Source organism: Calypte anna, chromosome 1, assembly GCF_003957555.1.
Source record: "Calypte anna isolate BGI_N300 chromosome 1, bCalAnn1_v1.p, whole genome shotgun sequence".
In the NCBI taxonomy this organism is placed as follows: Eukaryota; Metazoa; Chordata; class Aves; order Apodiformes; family Trochilidae; genus Calypte; species Calypte anna.
In genome coordinates this window covers 158,065,462-158,083,840 of record NC_044244.1, presented here as the reverse complement: position 1 = coordinate 158,083,840, position 18,379 = coordinate 158,065,462, and the positions used below count along the sequence as shown (strand labels likewise).

Sequence of the window (18,379 nt, the reverse complement as noted above, 5' to 3'; positions counted from 1 at the left end):
GCCCGGCGCGGTGGGGGCGGGCGCAGTCATCTGGGGTGAGCATGAGCGGGCGCAGTGGCGCTCGGTGACGGCGGCAGGTACCTGCTGCGCGGGCCTTGGCCTCGCATCGGGCTACCGGGGGTCGGTTCGGTGTCACCCTCCTGTGAGGAAGACGGTGAAGAGCCCTTGGGGGGGAGGTGGGCTGAGGTGGGGGCCGGTGGGCCGAGGTGGGGGGGGGGGGCATCTCCCCAGGGCTCCGGTTCCGTTGGCCACCTAAGGAGGGAGTCCCTGGAGCAGGGTCTGGCGGCGGTGGGTGGGGTGTGGGGTGGGGTTGTGGCACCCGTGGGAGCCCCTCGGGGGATGTAGGGGCGGGGGAGGGGGTGGTTTTCAGTGCCCGAGCGGAGCGGGTCTGTTCTGAGGGGGTTACTGCCTCCCCGGCTCTCCCGGTCGTATGGGCAGCACCGGGCGTCTAAGCGCCGGCACGGCTGCTTCCCGCCTCCCGGGGTTGGCTGCTGCTACCAGAACCTTCTGGGGATAGGGGGGGTGGAGGGATTGCCGGCTGGCCCGGCTCGCCGCGTCTTACCGAGCTTGTGAGTAACGCGGGGATGGAGAGCTCCGAGGGTGCCCGGGGACAACAACCTCCCCCGAACACCCCCCTCTCGTCTGAGTTTCCCCAGGTTCGATTTATTTTCATTAGTTCTTGTATCAGCCTTATCTATCAGCGTTACGTGCCCAAGGCAAAGCTAACTTCGTTTCATTTAGCCTTTTCAATGGTTTTGGCGCCTTCAAGATGATTGATCGTCTCTTCCTAAAACTTTCAGGATCACCCTAAAAAGTCAAAGTTAATCTTAACTTTTTTTTTCCTCTTCATTTTTTCTCTCGTTTTTCCAGGAATAGCTTAGTGTTATGGCCGATACAAAAGAAGCGAAAATGCAGATAACACCAGAAACTCCAGGACGAGTCCCAGTCCTGAATCCTTTTGAAAGCCCCAGTGATTATTACACTCTTCAGGAGCAGATCGTCTCCAGTCCTTCAATCTTTAAATCGACAAAATCCTCATCTGTAAGATCTAGTCTGTAGCTGTGTAAATATAGAAATGCAGTCTTAATATTTTGAAATGCATTAAAAGTGTATTTTGCCTAGCATATTTAATGTACACTGTAACCCAAAGAATTTTGGGTTAGCATTTGATGTTTGTTCTGATTGCAGGAACACACTGCTTTTAATACTAATGTTGTCACTTAGTCGTCCTACTTTCTTGTTGTGTTGTTTTGTTTTTTTTCTTTGGATATTTGCTGTATCAGTAGATTAGCATAATGTGCTGGCTTTTAATGTGTCACTAAGTGTCAAAACCAGCTAAAAGTAAATAAAGGACTGTTGTTGGATGTGGTGATCTTGTCCCACATAGAGTGGAAAAAAACCCCAGTTCTCAGTTACATGCCAAGCAGGCTGGATGCAAGTAAAACTTAATTGCACTTCTGTTGTTATCTGCATATTCACAGAACCGAGTTAGTGATTTTGTGTATGTATAATATTGTTTAGTTGCAAATAATGCTCTGATTTGCAGTTGGAATTATTTTTTGAGAAACAGGAGAGATGATGCTGAGCTGAAAAGAAGTGCTTGGTAGATTATTTTTCAACTATACTTGACCAGTATTTTCTAATTCAGTGTTAAAGAGGTGAAGGTGCTTTGTTTCTGAATTTTGTTGTGCACTATGCATTATGAGGGAGGTTTTGGAGTATGCATCATGGAGTTCCAGCTCCTAAGTTCTTGAAAATGTGAGGTTAAAGGAAAGCTGCTCTAGTATTTGGATAACTTGGATTAGGTATGGACACCAGGTTTTCATGCAACCACATTTTGATCATGGCAGTCTAGAAGCAACTAAATTTTATCCCAAGTTTTGTATCAGTAGTAGATATGGCCTCAGAAACTGAGAAGAAATTAACACCTCAGTTTCTAAGTATTAGCTATAACTTCCCAATAAATATTATCTTGTACATCATTTTAATACCACTACCAAGATGAAGAAGCCTGATAGACTTTTTTTTTTTTAAGAGATGCAAATAGAAACTGTTTTTGTTGTCTTTGACAGAAATTATATAGAAGTTATGATTATGTTGTTCCAGTGAAATCTGTGTAGTGGTTTTAATTTTATGTTTTTAGACTAGCAAGCACTAAGATGTCCATTTCTTTTTTTTTTTTAGACACCAGGAAAATTTAGATGGTCTATTGATCAGCTTGCTCTAATAAATCCTGTGGAAATTGACTCGGAAGACGTTCGACGCCAAGCAATGTATTTGAGTCATGCCAGGTAACTTACCAGCTGTTTTTATGCAGTTAATTTAGCTTGAATACTAAATACTGGGTTTTTTGCTTTATTGACATTTCAACACAGCATAAAAAACTTTTTATTCAAATATTTTACTGTAGATTTTTTGTGTCCCTAATACCGATCTAGTATTTAGATGACACTGCCTCTGCCACTCTTTCTTAATGTTAAGAACTGCTGCTCCACTCTGTGTGGATCTTGCCAATGGTTGCAAGTCTGTCTTCTCAGTGGCTGTGGCCAAATTACCTCTTCTGCTGCTTGTCACAACACAGTGTATCTTCCTGGGTGTTCCATACTGAGACCTGTGAAGTGTACCCCTTTTTTGGTCTTAGGGACTCCTGCAGAAGGGTGGAGCTGGGAAAGCTAAGTTAGATAAGCCAGTAGCCTTTTTGAAGGGTATGGATTTGACTTAATGTAAAGGAGGGAAAACCAGTAAGCTTGCTGTCTTTGGGAAGGCATTTGCTGGTTTCTTGAAGTAATTTCAGGATCTTGATCTCAACTTTTTCCTCTCTCTGAATACAACCTCCATGGGGAAAACAAATAAGTTAAAACAGGCTTGGTATTCACAGTTCAATTTGAGGCATAGTATTTCACAGTACTGGTATAGAGCATGCCAAGAGAAGGTAGTCAAGGAAAGGCCACAATGTTGAATCCTGGAGACACTCCCATACATTTCTTGGATATGACCTTTCACAAAGATTTGAACTTCATGGCATGAAGTGCCATAGCAGTAGAGTAATGCAATCCTCCATCCTGCTTATGCTTATTGGGCTTTCAAGTCCTGTTAGTAAAATGGAATTCAGATGGAAGGCTGTTAAAGAATCCTATAAGTATTCATAAAATCACAGAATGGCTTGGGTCAGAAAGGACCTTTTAAAGGTCATCTAACCCAAACCCCTGCAATGAGCAGGGCCGTCAACTAGATCAGGTTGTTCACAGCCCCATCCAACCTGTCCTTGAATATTCCCAGTGATGGGGCATTTACTACCTCTCTGTGCAACCTGTCCCAGTGTTTTACCACCCTGATACTAAAAAACTGAATTTGACTCATTTCTCTGAATGAACTTCTCCCTTTTTGCCAGAAACAGAAGCAATATGAATTTCTTTCTACAATAATACATAGACTATAACTGTCCTCTGCAGTATCTGAATCACCATGTCTTAATGTCTGTATTTTTCTTAATATTTGTTTCCTGGCCTTCCTGCAATAGCCAGCAAGTTTCAGACTGATGCTTTTTATATCTTATAAAGTTTTAAGCCTTATGTTTTTAGAGTGTTGATTACATTGTTTCTGGTAGGCTTTCTGAATTGAGGAAAATATGCCAGGCTAGCTATTTGAAAGGGGGAACTCTGCTGGGAAAGTGGGCTGTGTCAGGAATTTGAGTATAGGAACATTCCAGGAGTATCTTCACTTGCTCTTTTCTTCTTCGGAGCTCAGTTTTTTATTCTGCTTGATTTTGTAGTGAGATTTGTTACGAGACAAGTCTCATATCAACTTAAATAGTTGCCATGTTTGTATGTCAAGGTGAGCATAACTAAATGGATTATTTTGGAAGAAAAGTTACGATTGAGTTTTTGTCCAGCTAAAGATACTGGTTGATTCAACAACAACAAAAAAAGATGATTTCCAAATATGTACTTAAAAATGGTACAGACCTTTTCAGATGAACTGAAGGAACTGAAAAGTACTGAAAGTTTATAAATTTATAGTATAAGATTATTGCACATAACAGTTAAAACATAAGATTTAGGGTTTAGTATAGTTTCATTAATTATGTTTCTCTTAAGCATATGTATAAGATATATGGTTACACTTCATTAATTTTTTTTCAATTTTGATAATTGACTTGTTTTTCATTCATTACTTAGAATTGATAAGGAGACAGAAGACAGAAGGCAAAAAGCTATTGAGGAGGTAATAAAGCTATCTATGATATCAAGTATGGCTTTCTTTTAGCTACTTATCTACAAAAATGTATTTCAAAACTGAGTAGCCTATTATATTTTACTGGCCAGTGAGAAAGTAATGTCTTTGTCCCTTGGGGTTGTATTTGGGAGTCTTTTTCTTCCCATCTTCTTTCACAGACCTGTAGATCAAAACAGCAGATTTTGTTTCTTTCATGTTGCTTGGTTAGTGGGAATGTTTAATTACACATAAAGGTTAAGACTAATGTTTGTTGACTAAGCTGGGTAGCTTAGTTTCTTTTCTTGCAGTATTGAAAAATACAGCAGAACCATGGTGATTTGTTTGCTTGTTTCTTCCAAAGTTTTTGAAGTTGGAGGCAAGACTGTCTTCTGGTAGCTTGTAATTGTTTTCATCCATTTTTCGTTTATTTTTTTACTATCCATTTGCATAGCAGAGAAGTAAAAGTGAATGGTTTCAAATGTTCACTATAGAAATCCTCAGTATTATTTTCATTTCAATAAAATAAAGCTCTGGTAGACAAATCTTCCTTAGTGTTGACCTCCTTATATTGTATCATGCTGTTATCTGTTTGTGTCTATACACAAAGATATATTTTATGATTAAAAGTGCTATGTAGTTGACCTGCAGCTAAGATACTCTGTTGTTCTAAATCTTCAGTAAAGAGGGTATTTCTTCTTTGTGAGGCATCCTCAAGTGGATTATTCAGCCAAACAGCTTGAAACCATATCTCTGTATTTAATAGATAATAAGATAATAGAGGATGTATTTAATAAATCAAGCTGAGGTTGTTTTCATTTGCTTTTAGTTTTGCTTTTATCATGGGAAAAGGATTTCCTTTGTATTTCTTGAAGGTAGGTACTAATGTGCATCTTCTCAGCATCAGGGTGCTCACAGAGTAGATGTGACAGTAGGTGGACTTTCTGGTTTGAAGATTTAAATGCCAGTACTTAAACTGCTAAGCAGTTTAGCCAATTACACTAAGAATATTGCCAAAAAACCTTTGTTTTCCAATTTTACTGCAGTGTCTAGTGTACCTATGAAAAAGCTCAGTTGTCAAAATGCAACAATTTAATGAGCTGAAAAATTGAAAAGAATGATGGTAGACTACTGTGCAGTAAGTATGGTAGACACAGTTCTGATTTTTAAGTGAGTAATTAGTTTAAAGTTAAAATTTGAGTCTTCAAATTTTACAAGCATTAAGAAGGTTTTGTTTCTGTTTTACTCCAGTTTTTCACAAAAAGGCTCATAGTTCCATCTCCTTGGATTCAACATGAAGGCAAGCAAGTTTCTCAGTTTAATTCAACTAAGTGTAAGTTGGTTTCATGTGCCCACACAAAATTATCTACCTTTTGAAGGAATTATCAAGCATAATTTTTTTTTTCAACTATTCATTTAAATTTTGAGAACCAATGAAAAAAGATGGGGCATGTAAATTGCTATGTAAATTCCTGTTGTCCTCCTCTTAGTGTCCTGTTAGCTCACTGTCACTGTACATAGGGTTGTGGGTTTTCCAAGTTTCTTTTGTGTATACCAATATTAAATTTGAATAACAATGCTGTTAATAAAGTTTATATATAACCAGCAGAATGCATAGTAAATAGATTATAAACTGGACAAATGTCAGCAATAAAGTATTGTTTGGTAGGAAATACTTAAACAAGTGTTACAGGATTTTTGCAAGATTTTGGAAGAAGGCTAAACTATAAATTTTTATCAAGGAGGTGCAGCTTGCCAATAGTGTCTTTTTAACTGGCAGTTTTAAGATCATCAGTTGTTGGGCAGAGAACATAAGCCACAATCCTAGGAGAACTGGAAAGTGAATAGTGAAAGAAAATAATTTAAAGTGTTCCTTAACCGTATAAAAATGGTGACATGGTAGATTCTTCATCTTTGTCTTCAAGTCTAGACTGCATGATTTTCTGGAAATGAGTTTTACTCGAACACAGCCTGTTTGGCTAAGCATAAACTCAGTAGATGAGGCTGAGTTGAGGTGAAAAAGGTAAGGGCAAAGTTGATGCTATTTCACTAATGTTTTCTTGATAGAAAAGTGCTGAAATTCACTTAATCATTTATAATGGTAACCTTTTTTCAGTACTCATTTTTAATGTCTCCCAAACTTTGATGCAAAAATTTGGTTTAATTTTATTAAACATTTTAACCTGCTTCTGCTAGGTTTCGAAACTACATGTAATACATGCTTAAATATTATTCTTACCTGTTATACAGCTATAGATCTAAATAAGATTTCTCCAATTGGAAGACAGCTAACTGGGAAAAGCAATGGTAAGTAAAAGCCAGCGTCTGAAATTACAGTATATCTGATTCAAAATAACCCCTTTTTAATGGTTAATTTCAAAAGGAAATTATTTTTTAATATTCTTGAAGAAATAATTTTTCTTGTACTGTATTGACTATTAATTTTAATAAAAATTTCTTTTATTAACTTAATTCTATTATACTCTTGCATATTTTTTCCAAAGTAAAAGCTGAAGTTATCTGTAGACTGCCTTTTTTCTAACCTAATGTATGTACTTCTTCGGGGAATATAAGCCACAAGTTTATGGATAAGTTAAAGTTTCTAGAAACCTTTATCTTGGTGGGTCATTTTGGGTTAGAGAATCTTTGGTATTTTCTCTGCCAAATAAATATCAGAAATTTTAAGATATATTTTAAACTATTTCATTTTACTTAAATAAGTAGTGTTTTTCTCCAGGGTATTCTGATTTTTCTCCCATTTCATTTTGAATCCTTCCTTTTTTCAGAGGTCTCTCCTCAGTTAAGAATGCTTCTCTAGGGGCTTTTACTTCACAACCCTTGTTATTTTTCTCTCTAGTCCTGAATGTGCTGTATATAGTGTTAAATCAGAATCTCAGCTTTAATTACTGTTTTTCCTTATTGCAGCTGTAATTTAATTGCAGTGCAATTTGAAAGTGAATTTTGGTTTCTATGGTTTTAGTAAAAGGTCACTGAGAGCTAATTTTATTGGTTATATTCCTTGCAGCTGCTTGTCAGACAGTACTGTCTTTGCCAGTGGATTTTAATCTAGAGAAAATACTAGGTATGTCTTATGAAAGTCTAAATAGAAAACTTGTGTTTGTATTGTTTGCTTTTATTTGTCTTAAGAAATATTGAAAACCTAATGTATGAATGAAAGTTTTAACTATGTGTTCAAAACAGACAGTTACTGCCTGTTGCATGGGACATCTGACTCTAATGATCTGATTTGACTGTAGACATGAATATAAAAGAGGAGAGAGATGGAGAACAACTGGCAATTGGTTGATAGTTCTGGTGCATAAAAAGTAGTTAGGATAAGACCCCTTCATGTCTCTGAGCTTAGAGTTATTTGACTTGGATTGCTGGCTTTAAGCAAAGCCAAGGTATGGGTATAATTCTGTGCTTTTAATTTAACTGGAGCCATTGCAGTGTTGATGGCAAAAGAGTTGTGACTGCTGAGTGGAAAAAGGCCAAATTAACTGTTTGGTTATAACTGCTGTATCATGCAAGTGCTGCCAGCTTCTCTGGCAAGCGGACTGGAAATGCCCAGAAAGGGCTTAGAGGTATAATATGGGAGGGAACAGTGAGTACAGGCAGCTCAGAGGTTTTTGTCTGCATGTTGCTATCCCAATATTGAAGTTCACAACTATGATTGTGTCATCAAAATTACACCAGAACTGTTGCTTTAGTGTTTTATCTTAACAAATGCTACCATCAGTGAGCTCATGTGAATTCATCAAAGCTTTCTTCTCACAATAAATATCCAATTAGAACAGGTCAAGACCAAAAAATTAAATGACCTAATGAGTCTCAGCATATTTGAATAGGTCTTTGTAAAGATTTGTGTGGCTTTTTTACTGTAATCTGCTAACTGTTGTGACTTGCTTTGAGTTGAATCTGCTTTGCTGTTGGGTATCAGTCACCATGACTATCAGAGCATAGTATTTTCAGGGACACCTGAAAATGGGTCTCATCATGCTTAGGTAGTATAGTAACTTCTTGTTCATCACTCAAATGTGAATAATACTACAGTTTGGGGAAAAGGCTAGTAAGTAGATAGCAGCCAGTATTTTTTTTTTTAATACAGACTTTAGTATTGAAGGATGATTGGCAGCAGTGGAACCTTGGTAGACAGAGTGGACTTTTCATAATGATGACAAAGGATCCTTTGCAATAGATGCCTAAATTAGATTAATTCCTTGATGTATTACTAAAAGGCATTAAATGTTTAAATTTAGTTACAAATGTAGTGGAAATTTCTTTTTCTTACATTTTAATAGAAACAACTTCTCCATGTGTCTAGGTGAATATTTTAGAACCGATGAATTTGCAGATCAGTCTCCAGAAAATCTGAGCTCTTCATCACTCAGAAGAAAGCTTTTTTTGGAAGAAAATGGAAGTGTATCAGAGTGTTTATCCCATTCTTTGCATAGTCCATGTGGTAATCAGCAACTTGGAATGCTTTGTTCAATTGACATATCTCCAGTCCGATGCAGAAGCCCTCTGGAAACATCTAGCTCAGTAAGTAGCTTGTTTTGGGGACTGGGTGGGATGTGACTTCACTAGCACAAAAGTGATTCTTAAAGCAGGCTGTACCAATTCTGTGTTAGAACAGACTTCAAGACCAACAACTCTTTGTAGAAAGCTACAAATGTTTTGTGACAGAGTAGGTATTAGACCAAAAGGTTTGTTTCGTTTGCTTTTATTTTGGGGGGGGGTTGCCTGTTTGTTTGGGTTTGTTTTTTTTTTTTTTTGTGGGATTTTTGGTTTTGTTTGGTTTTTAGCTTTGAAATTCAGAAAAAAATTGTGGGAATAAAAAGTGTATTTTTTTTTCTGTATGTTTCTTTCAATTAAGTGAGATGAATCTTGCTCCCAGGTAGACATAACACAGCTAAAGGTGTGGTATGGTTTCATCTGTTTGGTGGCTGAAGTGCACAGCAAAAAGCCACCTCAGCAAGAGTGTGGCTTAAAAAAAAAGTCCTCACTATGGTAACCTAGTAAAGAATTCCTACATCATAATTTTACTGCTGGAAGGGGCTCTTTGCCATCCACTTTAAGCAAGATCACAACTACTGTTCCATTTTCTGGAGGAAAAGAATTTTCTCTGCTGCTGAGTTAAATATTCAGATAATATGGATTCCATTAAAACATAGTTATTGGCTTTCATCTGCCATAATGTGAGTTAATAGAGATTAACTAATATACATATGTTATTAACTAATATCATAATAGAGATTAAATAATATACACAAATAGCATTAATTTCCTGTTTAGGCTTCTCATAGTTCTTAAATATAATGGATATTATAGTCTTAGTTGGTGTTATGTGACAGTGTGAGTCCATTGGTGTTTTCTTACATGCAGGTATAAAGTCCAAATGTGGAGTTGCAACTGGAATATTTGAGCTAAACTACTGATAGAGCTTGTCATTGTACAGTATTGTTTTTCTCAGTGCTGCTATATTATTTTTAATTTCAAAACATCTTATATATGCATATTAGTTAAAGTTGACATGAACATATGCTCCTTTTAGGTTTGTGATTTATTTATTTTATTTTTTTTAAACTGAAGGGTCAGTTTTCATCCAGTCCTATTCAGGGAGGAACAAGGACTTATAGCCTGGGAAGTATAACCAGCCCCACATTTCCAGAGGGGTCTCCTGCACATAATGGTTCTCCTGCTTTTTCACCAATTGCTTTTCATATAAGGCAGACACCACTGTCAGGTATGATTTAGTTGTATATGTATTATTCTTTTTGATTTATGTATTTTTATAAAAACTGCTTCATTCTTACTGGAAGTTGTTTCTGTTTGGAGACTAGCAGTCTCCTCCTGGAGAGGGGGACACATTTATAGAAGTAAATTAAAAAAAATGGCTAATCTTATGTGAGAAGAGGGGGTTAAAGCCAAATGCTTCACTAAGTTAGGTTACAGTTCTGATTTGGCACAACCCGAATCACTTTAACTAGATAAATAGTGTTTATCTTGAGTTTTCAGATAATGTGATAGTCAAGATTATTTGAAGTTGCTGACTGGTAAAGAATCATAGAATGGTTTGGGTTGGAAGGGAACTTTAAAGGTCATCCAGTCCAGCCCCCCTGCACCTTCAACTATCACAGAATCATAGAATAATTTGGGTTGGGAGGGACCTCTAAAGGTCATCCCTGCAGTAAGCAGGGACACCCTCAACTAGATCAGGTTGCTCAGAGCCTTGTGAAACCTTAAATATTTCCAGGGAGGTTTCAGCTACCTCCATGGGCAACCTGTTCCATTTTTCTACTACCTTAATAGTAAAGAACTTCTAATGTCCAGTCTAAATCTGCTCTTCTCTAACTTCATCCTATCACTACAGGCCCTTGCAAATAGTCCTTCTCCAGCCTTCATTTTGGGATCAGGTTGTTGGGGTTTTGTTGTTGTTGCTGGGGTTTTGTTTGTTGGGTATTTTGTGGGTTTGGTTTTGTTTGGTTTTTGTTTGGTTTTTAAGGCCTATGTATTTGGCTGTAGGGCTTTGAGGATGATGACTTCAACTCTGCCTAATATCTAATAAAATATTTTCTTTGTTTTTTATAGACCAAAGAAAATTTACATTTCGTTCTCCAGATATTCCTTCTTCCTCCAACAGAATGACACCATCAAATGCAAGAAGTCCTTATATAGATGGTTGTTCTCCAATTAAAAATTGTTCACCCATGAGGCTTGGAGCATGTAGAGGAACTGCACAGTATCAGACTTCTGTCATCAGAATACCCATTGCAGTTGAGAACCGCAGTGAGGATGAGGAAGACAAGGAAAACGCTTCTCCAGGAGAAGCTCGTCTCCCAGAAATGGATAATGGGATAAAATTATGTCAGCAAGATGGTGATACTTTTGCTCACGGTACACATCTCCTTGTAACAACTGTGTCTATTGCACCAGATCACACAGAAGCTTGTCATCAAAGGTTGTCATCCTTTCAGGATATAGAAGGCTTAAAGGAAAACAATACTGTAGATATGGCTGATGCAGCTGAAGTGTCAGAGGAAAACACGTGGATAAAAGAAACAATTGGCAACAGCAATGCACCAATGACCAGTTTTATGACAGGGATTACTTTCAGTATTGAAAACTCTCGCATGTGCATGTCACCTCTTGCAGAAAGCAGTGCAATTCCTTGTGACAACAGTAGTATTCAGGTAAAAATAAAACTTTTTTTCATTCTCTGTAAAACCGAGCTTGACATACTTCTAGTATGTACACCATTTTGGAAGTAATTGTCTAATTTCTTTTGCTGGATGTGCAATGCAGGTTGTATTGTGACTTTTATTCCTCCCACCAAACCTCCAAAACATCTTTTTCTTTTCTCAGTGAAGTCAGCATTTTTGTGTTACTATGGACAATAATACATTTTACTTATTTCAAAATAATTGACAGGCTCATTTAATTTGCTTTTAACTGATAGTTTGTTGGATTAAGTTCTGGTAATCAAATGGAAGTCATACCAGAAATGAGAACCTGAGGGGTTAATTTGCAGTAAATTACAGTACACTTTAAAAGCCCTGCTTCTTGATTTCAGGTGGACAGTGGTTATAATACACAGACTTGTGGAAGCAGCATTATGGATACTGCAGGGACTGAAAACAGTTGCAGAGAAATTGATGTGAATACTAACGTGTTTCAGAATAAATCTCAGCTTCTTAGAACAAAGGTAGGAGTTAAATTGTGATACAAAAGTGATAGACTTCCCCTCTAAATCATCTGCTCCCTGTTTTATTCAGTTTCAGGGAGCCTGAGTAGAGGGGAGAGACTGTCAGGTGATAATAGACAGCATGCTAATGTAGCATCATTGCAAATATTATGTTGAAAACAAAGGCTAACTGCAGGCCAAATATATTAAGTTGACAATAAAATCCATGTCTTCTATGTCAATGGCAGAGGCTGTTTCAGAGAAAACTGAGGTATGTACATAAAGTGTAGTTGTGATGCTGCTTATAGCTTCTGATTTAGTCTGTCTCTAATTTTTATTTCTATTGTTCTTGCTGGGGGTTTTTAGATGTTATTTGCTTTTGGTTTTGGTTTTTTTTATTGCCAAGTTTTTAAACGCGGGCCTGTGGAGAGGCACATGTGTTGGGAAAAATTATCTGGTATTTCTTTACATAAACCAGCCTTAAGCTTTGTGGACCATACCTGGCATGCTGACTTTGTAGGAAACTTTCTGCTTGGGTACAGTATTTTGAGTACAAGCCCTTAAAAACATATAAAAAAAAAAAGCCAACAAAAAAGACAGTATGTATCCGGCAATTCTCCCAAGCTCTTAAGTTTGTGACTGACAGGAAAGAGTTCTTCCAGAGAATGGGAAGCAATTCTCATTTCTTTGGAGAACAGAGCAAAGTTCATTTCCTCTCACTGTTAATTATGATCTTACAGGCATATAAACTCAATAGTTAAGGGACTACTACTTAGTGTCATTTACAGTCTGAAGAGGAGATAGTACTGACTAGATTACAAAAAGACTCAAGCCCATTAATCCCTGACATCCCTTTTGTATCTGACATGCTAACAGACACTTCTCTGTCAAGGTAAAAAGCAGATGGGTGGTGTCTTACAGACCATTGGCATCAGATTCTGAACTCTGCTCATTTAAGATTAGGATAACTGTGCCCTTACAGGAAGAATAGATGGGTATTTTGTCTTTAACTTCTAAAAATACACATCTACTCTGAGGTCTTGCTTCAGTCACCATGTTGGACATGGATTATATGTGTGAATGCATTCATCAGAGTGAATTGTGTAATACCAAATGTGTCGTAGAGAGTCACCAATGCCATGCAGTTGTCTTGTCCCACTTCTACTTTTTCAATTGCTAGATCCTGACTAAGCCAAACTTTGCATTTTGGATTAGGATTTCAATGTGGAGGCATTAAATGCTTCAGTCAGCTTGCAACAGAATTCACAGATAATTAAAAGAAAAAAGCATGGACTTTGCTGTCTGAAAGAATTCAGTCTGCCTCATTCAGAGCATGTGTGATCTGAAAGGAGGTATTTGGTGACAGCACATTTCAAAGATTTGCACAGAGAAGACATTAAATTCTTCATTTCAGAAGGGGAGAGCTGGGGTCTAAAGTGCTAACTGTAAATTTAAATTTTCAGATAGTAATTTTGATGGTGATGGTTTTGGTTTTTTTTTTTTTTTTTGTGAAAGTGGTTTTAAAATGACCTTTTCCTTGTTAACCTAGGAGTGTTCCGTTTTAAACCATAAGGACAATCAGTTGCTGAGAGCAAAATCTCCAGAGAAGCAATCCTGTTTCCAAAAAGCAAAACCACATAGTACAGTATTTGGGCAAAATGCAACTTGCAACATTTCTTCTTGGAAACATAAAACTGAAAATCAAATTCAGGGATTTCACAAAAATGGTATGTAGTTTTCTGATGGAGAACTTACCTGGATTATATGTAACATTTTGCTTTTTTAATGTAAATGTAATAAATTGTTTGATATATATTAAAGGAGATTTTAAATAAGGTGGGATTTTTCAGGTTTTATTAATAAATTTATTGGTATTATTAAGCAATTCTTTTGAAAATTAAGGCAGCTAGACTTGGAAACAAGAAACCATAGTGGGTTTTTTTTCAGAATTGTTCCTTGAGGAGCCTTGTTTTTAAAGTTTGGGCATCACTTCAGCTTTAAGAGGAATATTTTAGGCTGAGCAAATCTAAGCTAACATGCATAGGAGCCAGTGGAACTGCAAAACCACCTCCATTTTGAGAAAATTCATATAGGCATAAGGGAAGTTTTTCTTTGGGAAAGGAGAGAAAGGGAAGTAGTGTTATCTTTCTAGATTGCCTTTTCCCTTATGAGATGTATTGTGTGGCTTCAGGAATACTAGCACTGGTACCAAGAAAGACTCACTGGACAGAAGTGAAGTGCTGGGGGTGTGATGAGATCAGGGCTGAGGAAACAGGAGAGGGGTGAGTGTTAATATCAGTCTAAAGTAACAGTGATGAAACTCAGGTGTGGCTTTTACTAGTAAAGAATAAAACCAGTGTTCCAGAAATGGGTCCCTGGAATATGTGTATGTTTTACAGTAGAATGCAAACTGTGTTAACAATATTCTGTTTTTAATACCAGGCTAATACTTTTAATTAAGTTTTCATTGCAAACAGCTGCATGAAAGCTCCATAACAGTTATGGAAATTACATACTTTTCCACAATTTAAAAAGAAAAGTTTATTTCTCTTAGTAATGAAATAAGGTGTATATCAGAAGAAGCTTTTTAGCAATTCTCTGACAGTTTTTTCCTTGGTTTGACAGAAATTGAAGAAAAGGACAGGTGATGGATATCTCTAAATAGGAAAATAAAATCTCTCCCACTAAACAAGCAGTTCTAGTCTTAGAACTGTATTTATCAGTTAGGTTTTACACGTGTTAAGATGTACTGTTGGTTATTTTAAAATTAAATTACAGTGTTGTTACTCTAGTAGTTGTGTTAGTACTAATTTTGAAGTTAATCACCTGACTTCACCAGTGTCTCCTAAGAATGACTTGTTTCCCAATCAATGCTCTGGTACCCTTTTGAAGAAACATTAGAAGGTGTAATAAGGTTAATTGTTCTCAGTACATCATAAAGAGAATGATGCAGCCTCTCTTCTATTAAAGAAGAAATACTTCTATTAAAGTATTACTTGTCTCTCACATTTAATTCCCAATACATACTATTATGTTGCTTAAATAAATAATCAAAATATTTAGATAACTATTTAGAAATATAATTATTTTCTGCATGCCACTTATTGTTAGAAGTATTCTTGATACATAAAAGAAAAAAATATTATAAACAAAATTCTAAGAATGAGGATCTAGAAGCCCAGAACTCTCTTTGCCTCATCAAATCGGATTTGGTTAAATTTGATTTGGATTTGTTTAATTTTTTTTTTTGTAAATGTGAAGGGGAGTGAGGGGGAATCCCATCTGGTAATCCTTATGTTCTAGTGACTAAGAGGGGAAGAAGAGAGAAGGGAAATACTGAGATTTCAGGGCACTGTGTTTGCAGAGCTCTGGAGTCAAGTCCATTCTAGGGTGTGCTACAGGTGGAACAGTCTGTCAGCCTCTTCATAGCGAGGGTATCCAGGCACAGGGTGCTGGGTAGAAGTTGGGCTTCCTGTTCTATTCCACAACCACAGAAAGGCTTCTACCAAAGTGATAGACCATCGCTGATGAGTAGCTACTGGCACAGTAAGCCTGAAACCATTGGGTCAGACCTACATTTGAAGGCAACTGACAGTATTTTTTTTAAAATCTCACAAGGAGGGGAAGTATGAATGGAATTGTATAGCACTAAAAAGCAATGTATTAGATCTGTGACTTCTGGGCAAGTGTTACTTGAATTGAGCAGTTCTTGAAATACTTGAAGGAAAAATTGATCAGTGAAGGCTTCCTGAAAAATCTACTTAAAAAGGGAAACTTCTATGCTATCAATAAAACATCATTTGAAGTTGGTTGTCAACACTGCAAAAATTATTTTAAAAATTGCTTTAGATTTCTAACCAGCAAACATGACATGCATTACGTTTACTCATGTAGCAATTGAAATATTTGTAACACATACCAGAGTGCCAATAATTGAACTTGATGTCCCAAATTATCTATTTCTCTGTCTTAAAACAGAGCCCTGCTAAGAGCTGGAAATACACTGAATTCATAACTTTTAAAGGGGATACTTTTTGTTAAAAGTAGCAAATTAGCACTTCTGGAAAATCGGTTTACTGAACAGCATCCTCAGAATGTTCTTACCTTTAGTGTGTGTCTTGCTTTTGAGCTCCAAAGCTTACAACTTGTCTGCAATGTAAAAGTTATTTATGACCTTGCATCTTTCAATTTCTTATGATAATTCTCTAACAATAATCAATTGAAAGGGTGAATTTCAGATTTCTGGACTGCACGAAGGATTTATTTTTGCAAGAGTGATTAAATAGTAAGAACGTTAATGTAAAGGGGAAGATGAGAAGCAGGACAGTCCAAATCATCTGTTTCCTGAACTGTTTGGTGTGCTATATATAACTAAGATTTGGTTTTATTTTTTTAATTAAAATTGTTTATTCTTTATAATACTATGTTCAATGATCAGAAGCTTTCAAAGTCTTCTCAAATTGAAAAAAGGAGTAACTTGAATATTTACTTGCATCCTGTATGAGTAGCTTTTTAAACATAAGGGAAAAATAACACAAGTGGGTGAATGTGTCAAATAATTAAAGATCCCTCAAATAAATTGCCTGTATTGTCTGTCCTGTTTTGTAGTCTTCAATTCGATGTGAATTATTTATTTTATGAAAAAGTATTTTTAATGTTTGTATCATTGTTTTGTAGAAGAAAAGTATTGTGCAAATTATTGTAGAAATCATTTGACCATTCTCTTTCTCTAATTGTACTTGATGCATGGGTTGGCACATGTTGCACAAAACGGTCATTGTTTACAATAAATTTAACTTCAGTAGTTTTTTTACTACTACTGTCCTTTAACACACACAAGTAGTGAAACAGAATAAAGGCATCTCTTTCATACCTAGGTTGTTTGGGTTTTTTGCTATGTTTTTCAGCACCTTTTATTTGAATGCTGGCTCTAACGTATATTGTTTGGGTGGGGGCCTTGGAGAACAAAGGGAGGCAGTGAGCTTGGCAAATGTTTTCTCATGCTTACAGTTAAAAAATGGGTTGAGTTGCTTTAAAACATGGTCCTGAATTAAAAGTGTAGTGCCAGTTTTTTTAAAGCTTCCAAATAAGCCTTTAATTGTGCTACCACTATTCTAAAAGCATCTCGTGCATGGGGGGTATGGGTTTTTTTCTGTTGCAATCAGTTCAGTGTGTTAATTGTATCTGAAGGAATATCTAGACAATTACAGGGCAGTCAGCCTCACCTCCATCCCTAGAAAAATGATGGAGCAGCTTTTGTTCTGGAGGTCATCTCTAAGCACATGGAAGTTTATCAGGAGTAGTCAGCATGGATTTACCAAGGGTAAATCATGCTTGACTCATCTGATAGCCTTCTGTGATGTTGTGACTGAATGGGTAGATGCAGGGAAACCAGTGGGTGTAGTCTGCCTTGACCTTAGCAAGGCTTTTGACACAGTCTCGCATCACATCCTCAAGAGCAAGCTCAGGAAATGTGGGATAGAACAATCTGCAGTGAGATGGGTTAAGAACTGGCTACAGCCTAAAGCGTGGTGGTCAATGGCAGAGTCCAGCTGGAGACCTGTGACTCGTGGAGCCCCCCAAGGATCAGTGCTGGGTCAGTCCTGTTCAACATCTTTATCAATGACCTTGATGATAGGAGAGCATCTTCTCAGCAAGTTTGCTGATGACACAAAGGTGAGAGGAGTGGCTGACACCCCAGAAGTCCATGCTGCCATTCAGAGGGACCTAAACAGGCTGGAGAGTTGGGCAGGGAGAAATTACAAATTACAGGGAGAATTACAAAAAGTGTAAAGTCTTGCATGTGGGTAGGAATAATCCCAAGTACCAGTACAGGTTGGGAACTGAGCTCTTGGAAGGGGAAAGAGATCTGGGGGTGCTGGTGGATGGAAGGCTCACCATAAGCCAGCAAACGTGCTCTTCTGGCCAATGAAGCCAATGGCATCCTGGGGTGCATTAGAAGGGGCGGTGGGTGGTAGGTTGAGAGAGGTTCTCATCCCCATCTGCTCTGCCCTGGTGAGGCCACATCTGGAATATTGTGTCCAGTTCTGGGCCCCTCAGTTCCAGAAGGACAGGGAAGTGCTTGAAAGAGTCCAGCACAAAGCATCCAGGATGATTATAGGAGGGGAACATCTCCCTTCTGAGAAAAGGCTGAGGGAGCTGGGTCTCTTCAGCTTGAAGGAGACTGAGGGGTGAGCTCATTGTTAATATGTAAAGGTAGAGAGCCAGGAGGATGGTGCCAGGCTCGTCTCAATTATGCCCAATGATAGGACAGTAGGCAACAGATACAAGTTTGAGCATAGGTGATTCCACAAAAACAAGGAGAAATGTTTTCACTGTGAGGGTGACAGAGCACTGGCACAGGCTGCCCAGGGAGGTTGTGGAGTCTCCTCTGGAGACACTCAAAACCCACCTGGATGAGTTCCTAAGTGACCTCCAGTAAGTGACCCTGCTCTGGCAGGAGTGTTGGACTTGATCTTTCAA

General features: G+C 37.6%; 1 protein-coding gene across 1 annotated transcript; it reads left to right on the top strand.

The window, feature by feature from the left end:
* The first annotated feature begins 63 nt into the window (after window positions 1–63).
* On the top strand, window positions 64–13,649 carry BORA (BORA aurora kinase A activator). The gene is made up of 12 exons (XM_030468405.1): window positions 64–186; window positions 871–1,041; window positions 2,185–2,291; window positions 4,179–4,224; window positions 5,464–5,545; window positions 6,463–6,519; window positions 7,238–7,294; window positions 8,537–8,754; window positions 9,805–9,958; window positions 10,804–11,405; window positions 11,786–11,917; window positions 13,446–13,649. Exons 2-12 carry the CDS (start codon window positions 886–888, stop codon window positions 13,629–13,631), a joined length of 1,797 nt encoding a protein of 598 aa, XP_030324265.1. The 5' UTR covers window positions 64–186; window positions 871–885; the 3' UTR covers window positions 13,632–13,649.
* The last annotated feature ends 4,730 nt before the right edge of the window (window positions 13,650–18,379 follow it).

Excerpts from the sequence above, each read along its gene's own strand:
- BORA (XM_030468405.1), top strand. The coding sequence starts at position 886 with ATGGCCGATACAAAAGAAGCGAAAATGCAGATAACACCAGAAACTCCA. Across the intron at positions 4,225-5,463 it reads GGCAAAAAGCTATTGAGGAG|TTTTTCACAAAAAGGCTCAT; the intron begins GTAATAAAGCTA and ends GTTTTACTCCAG. Across the intron at positions 7,295-8,536 it reads TAATCTAGAGAAAATACTAG|GTGAATATTTTAGAACCGAT; the intron begins GTATGTCTTATG and ends CCATGTGTCTAG.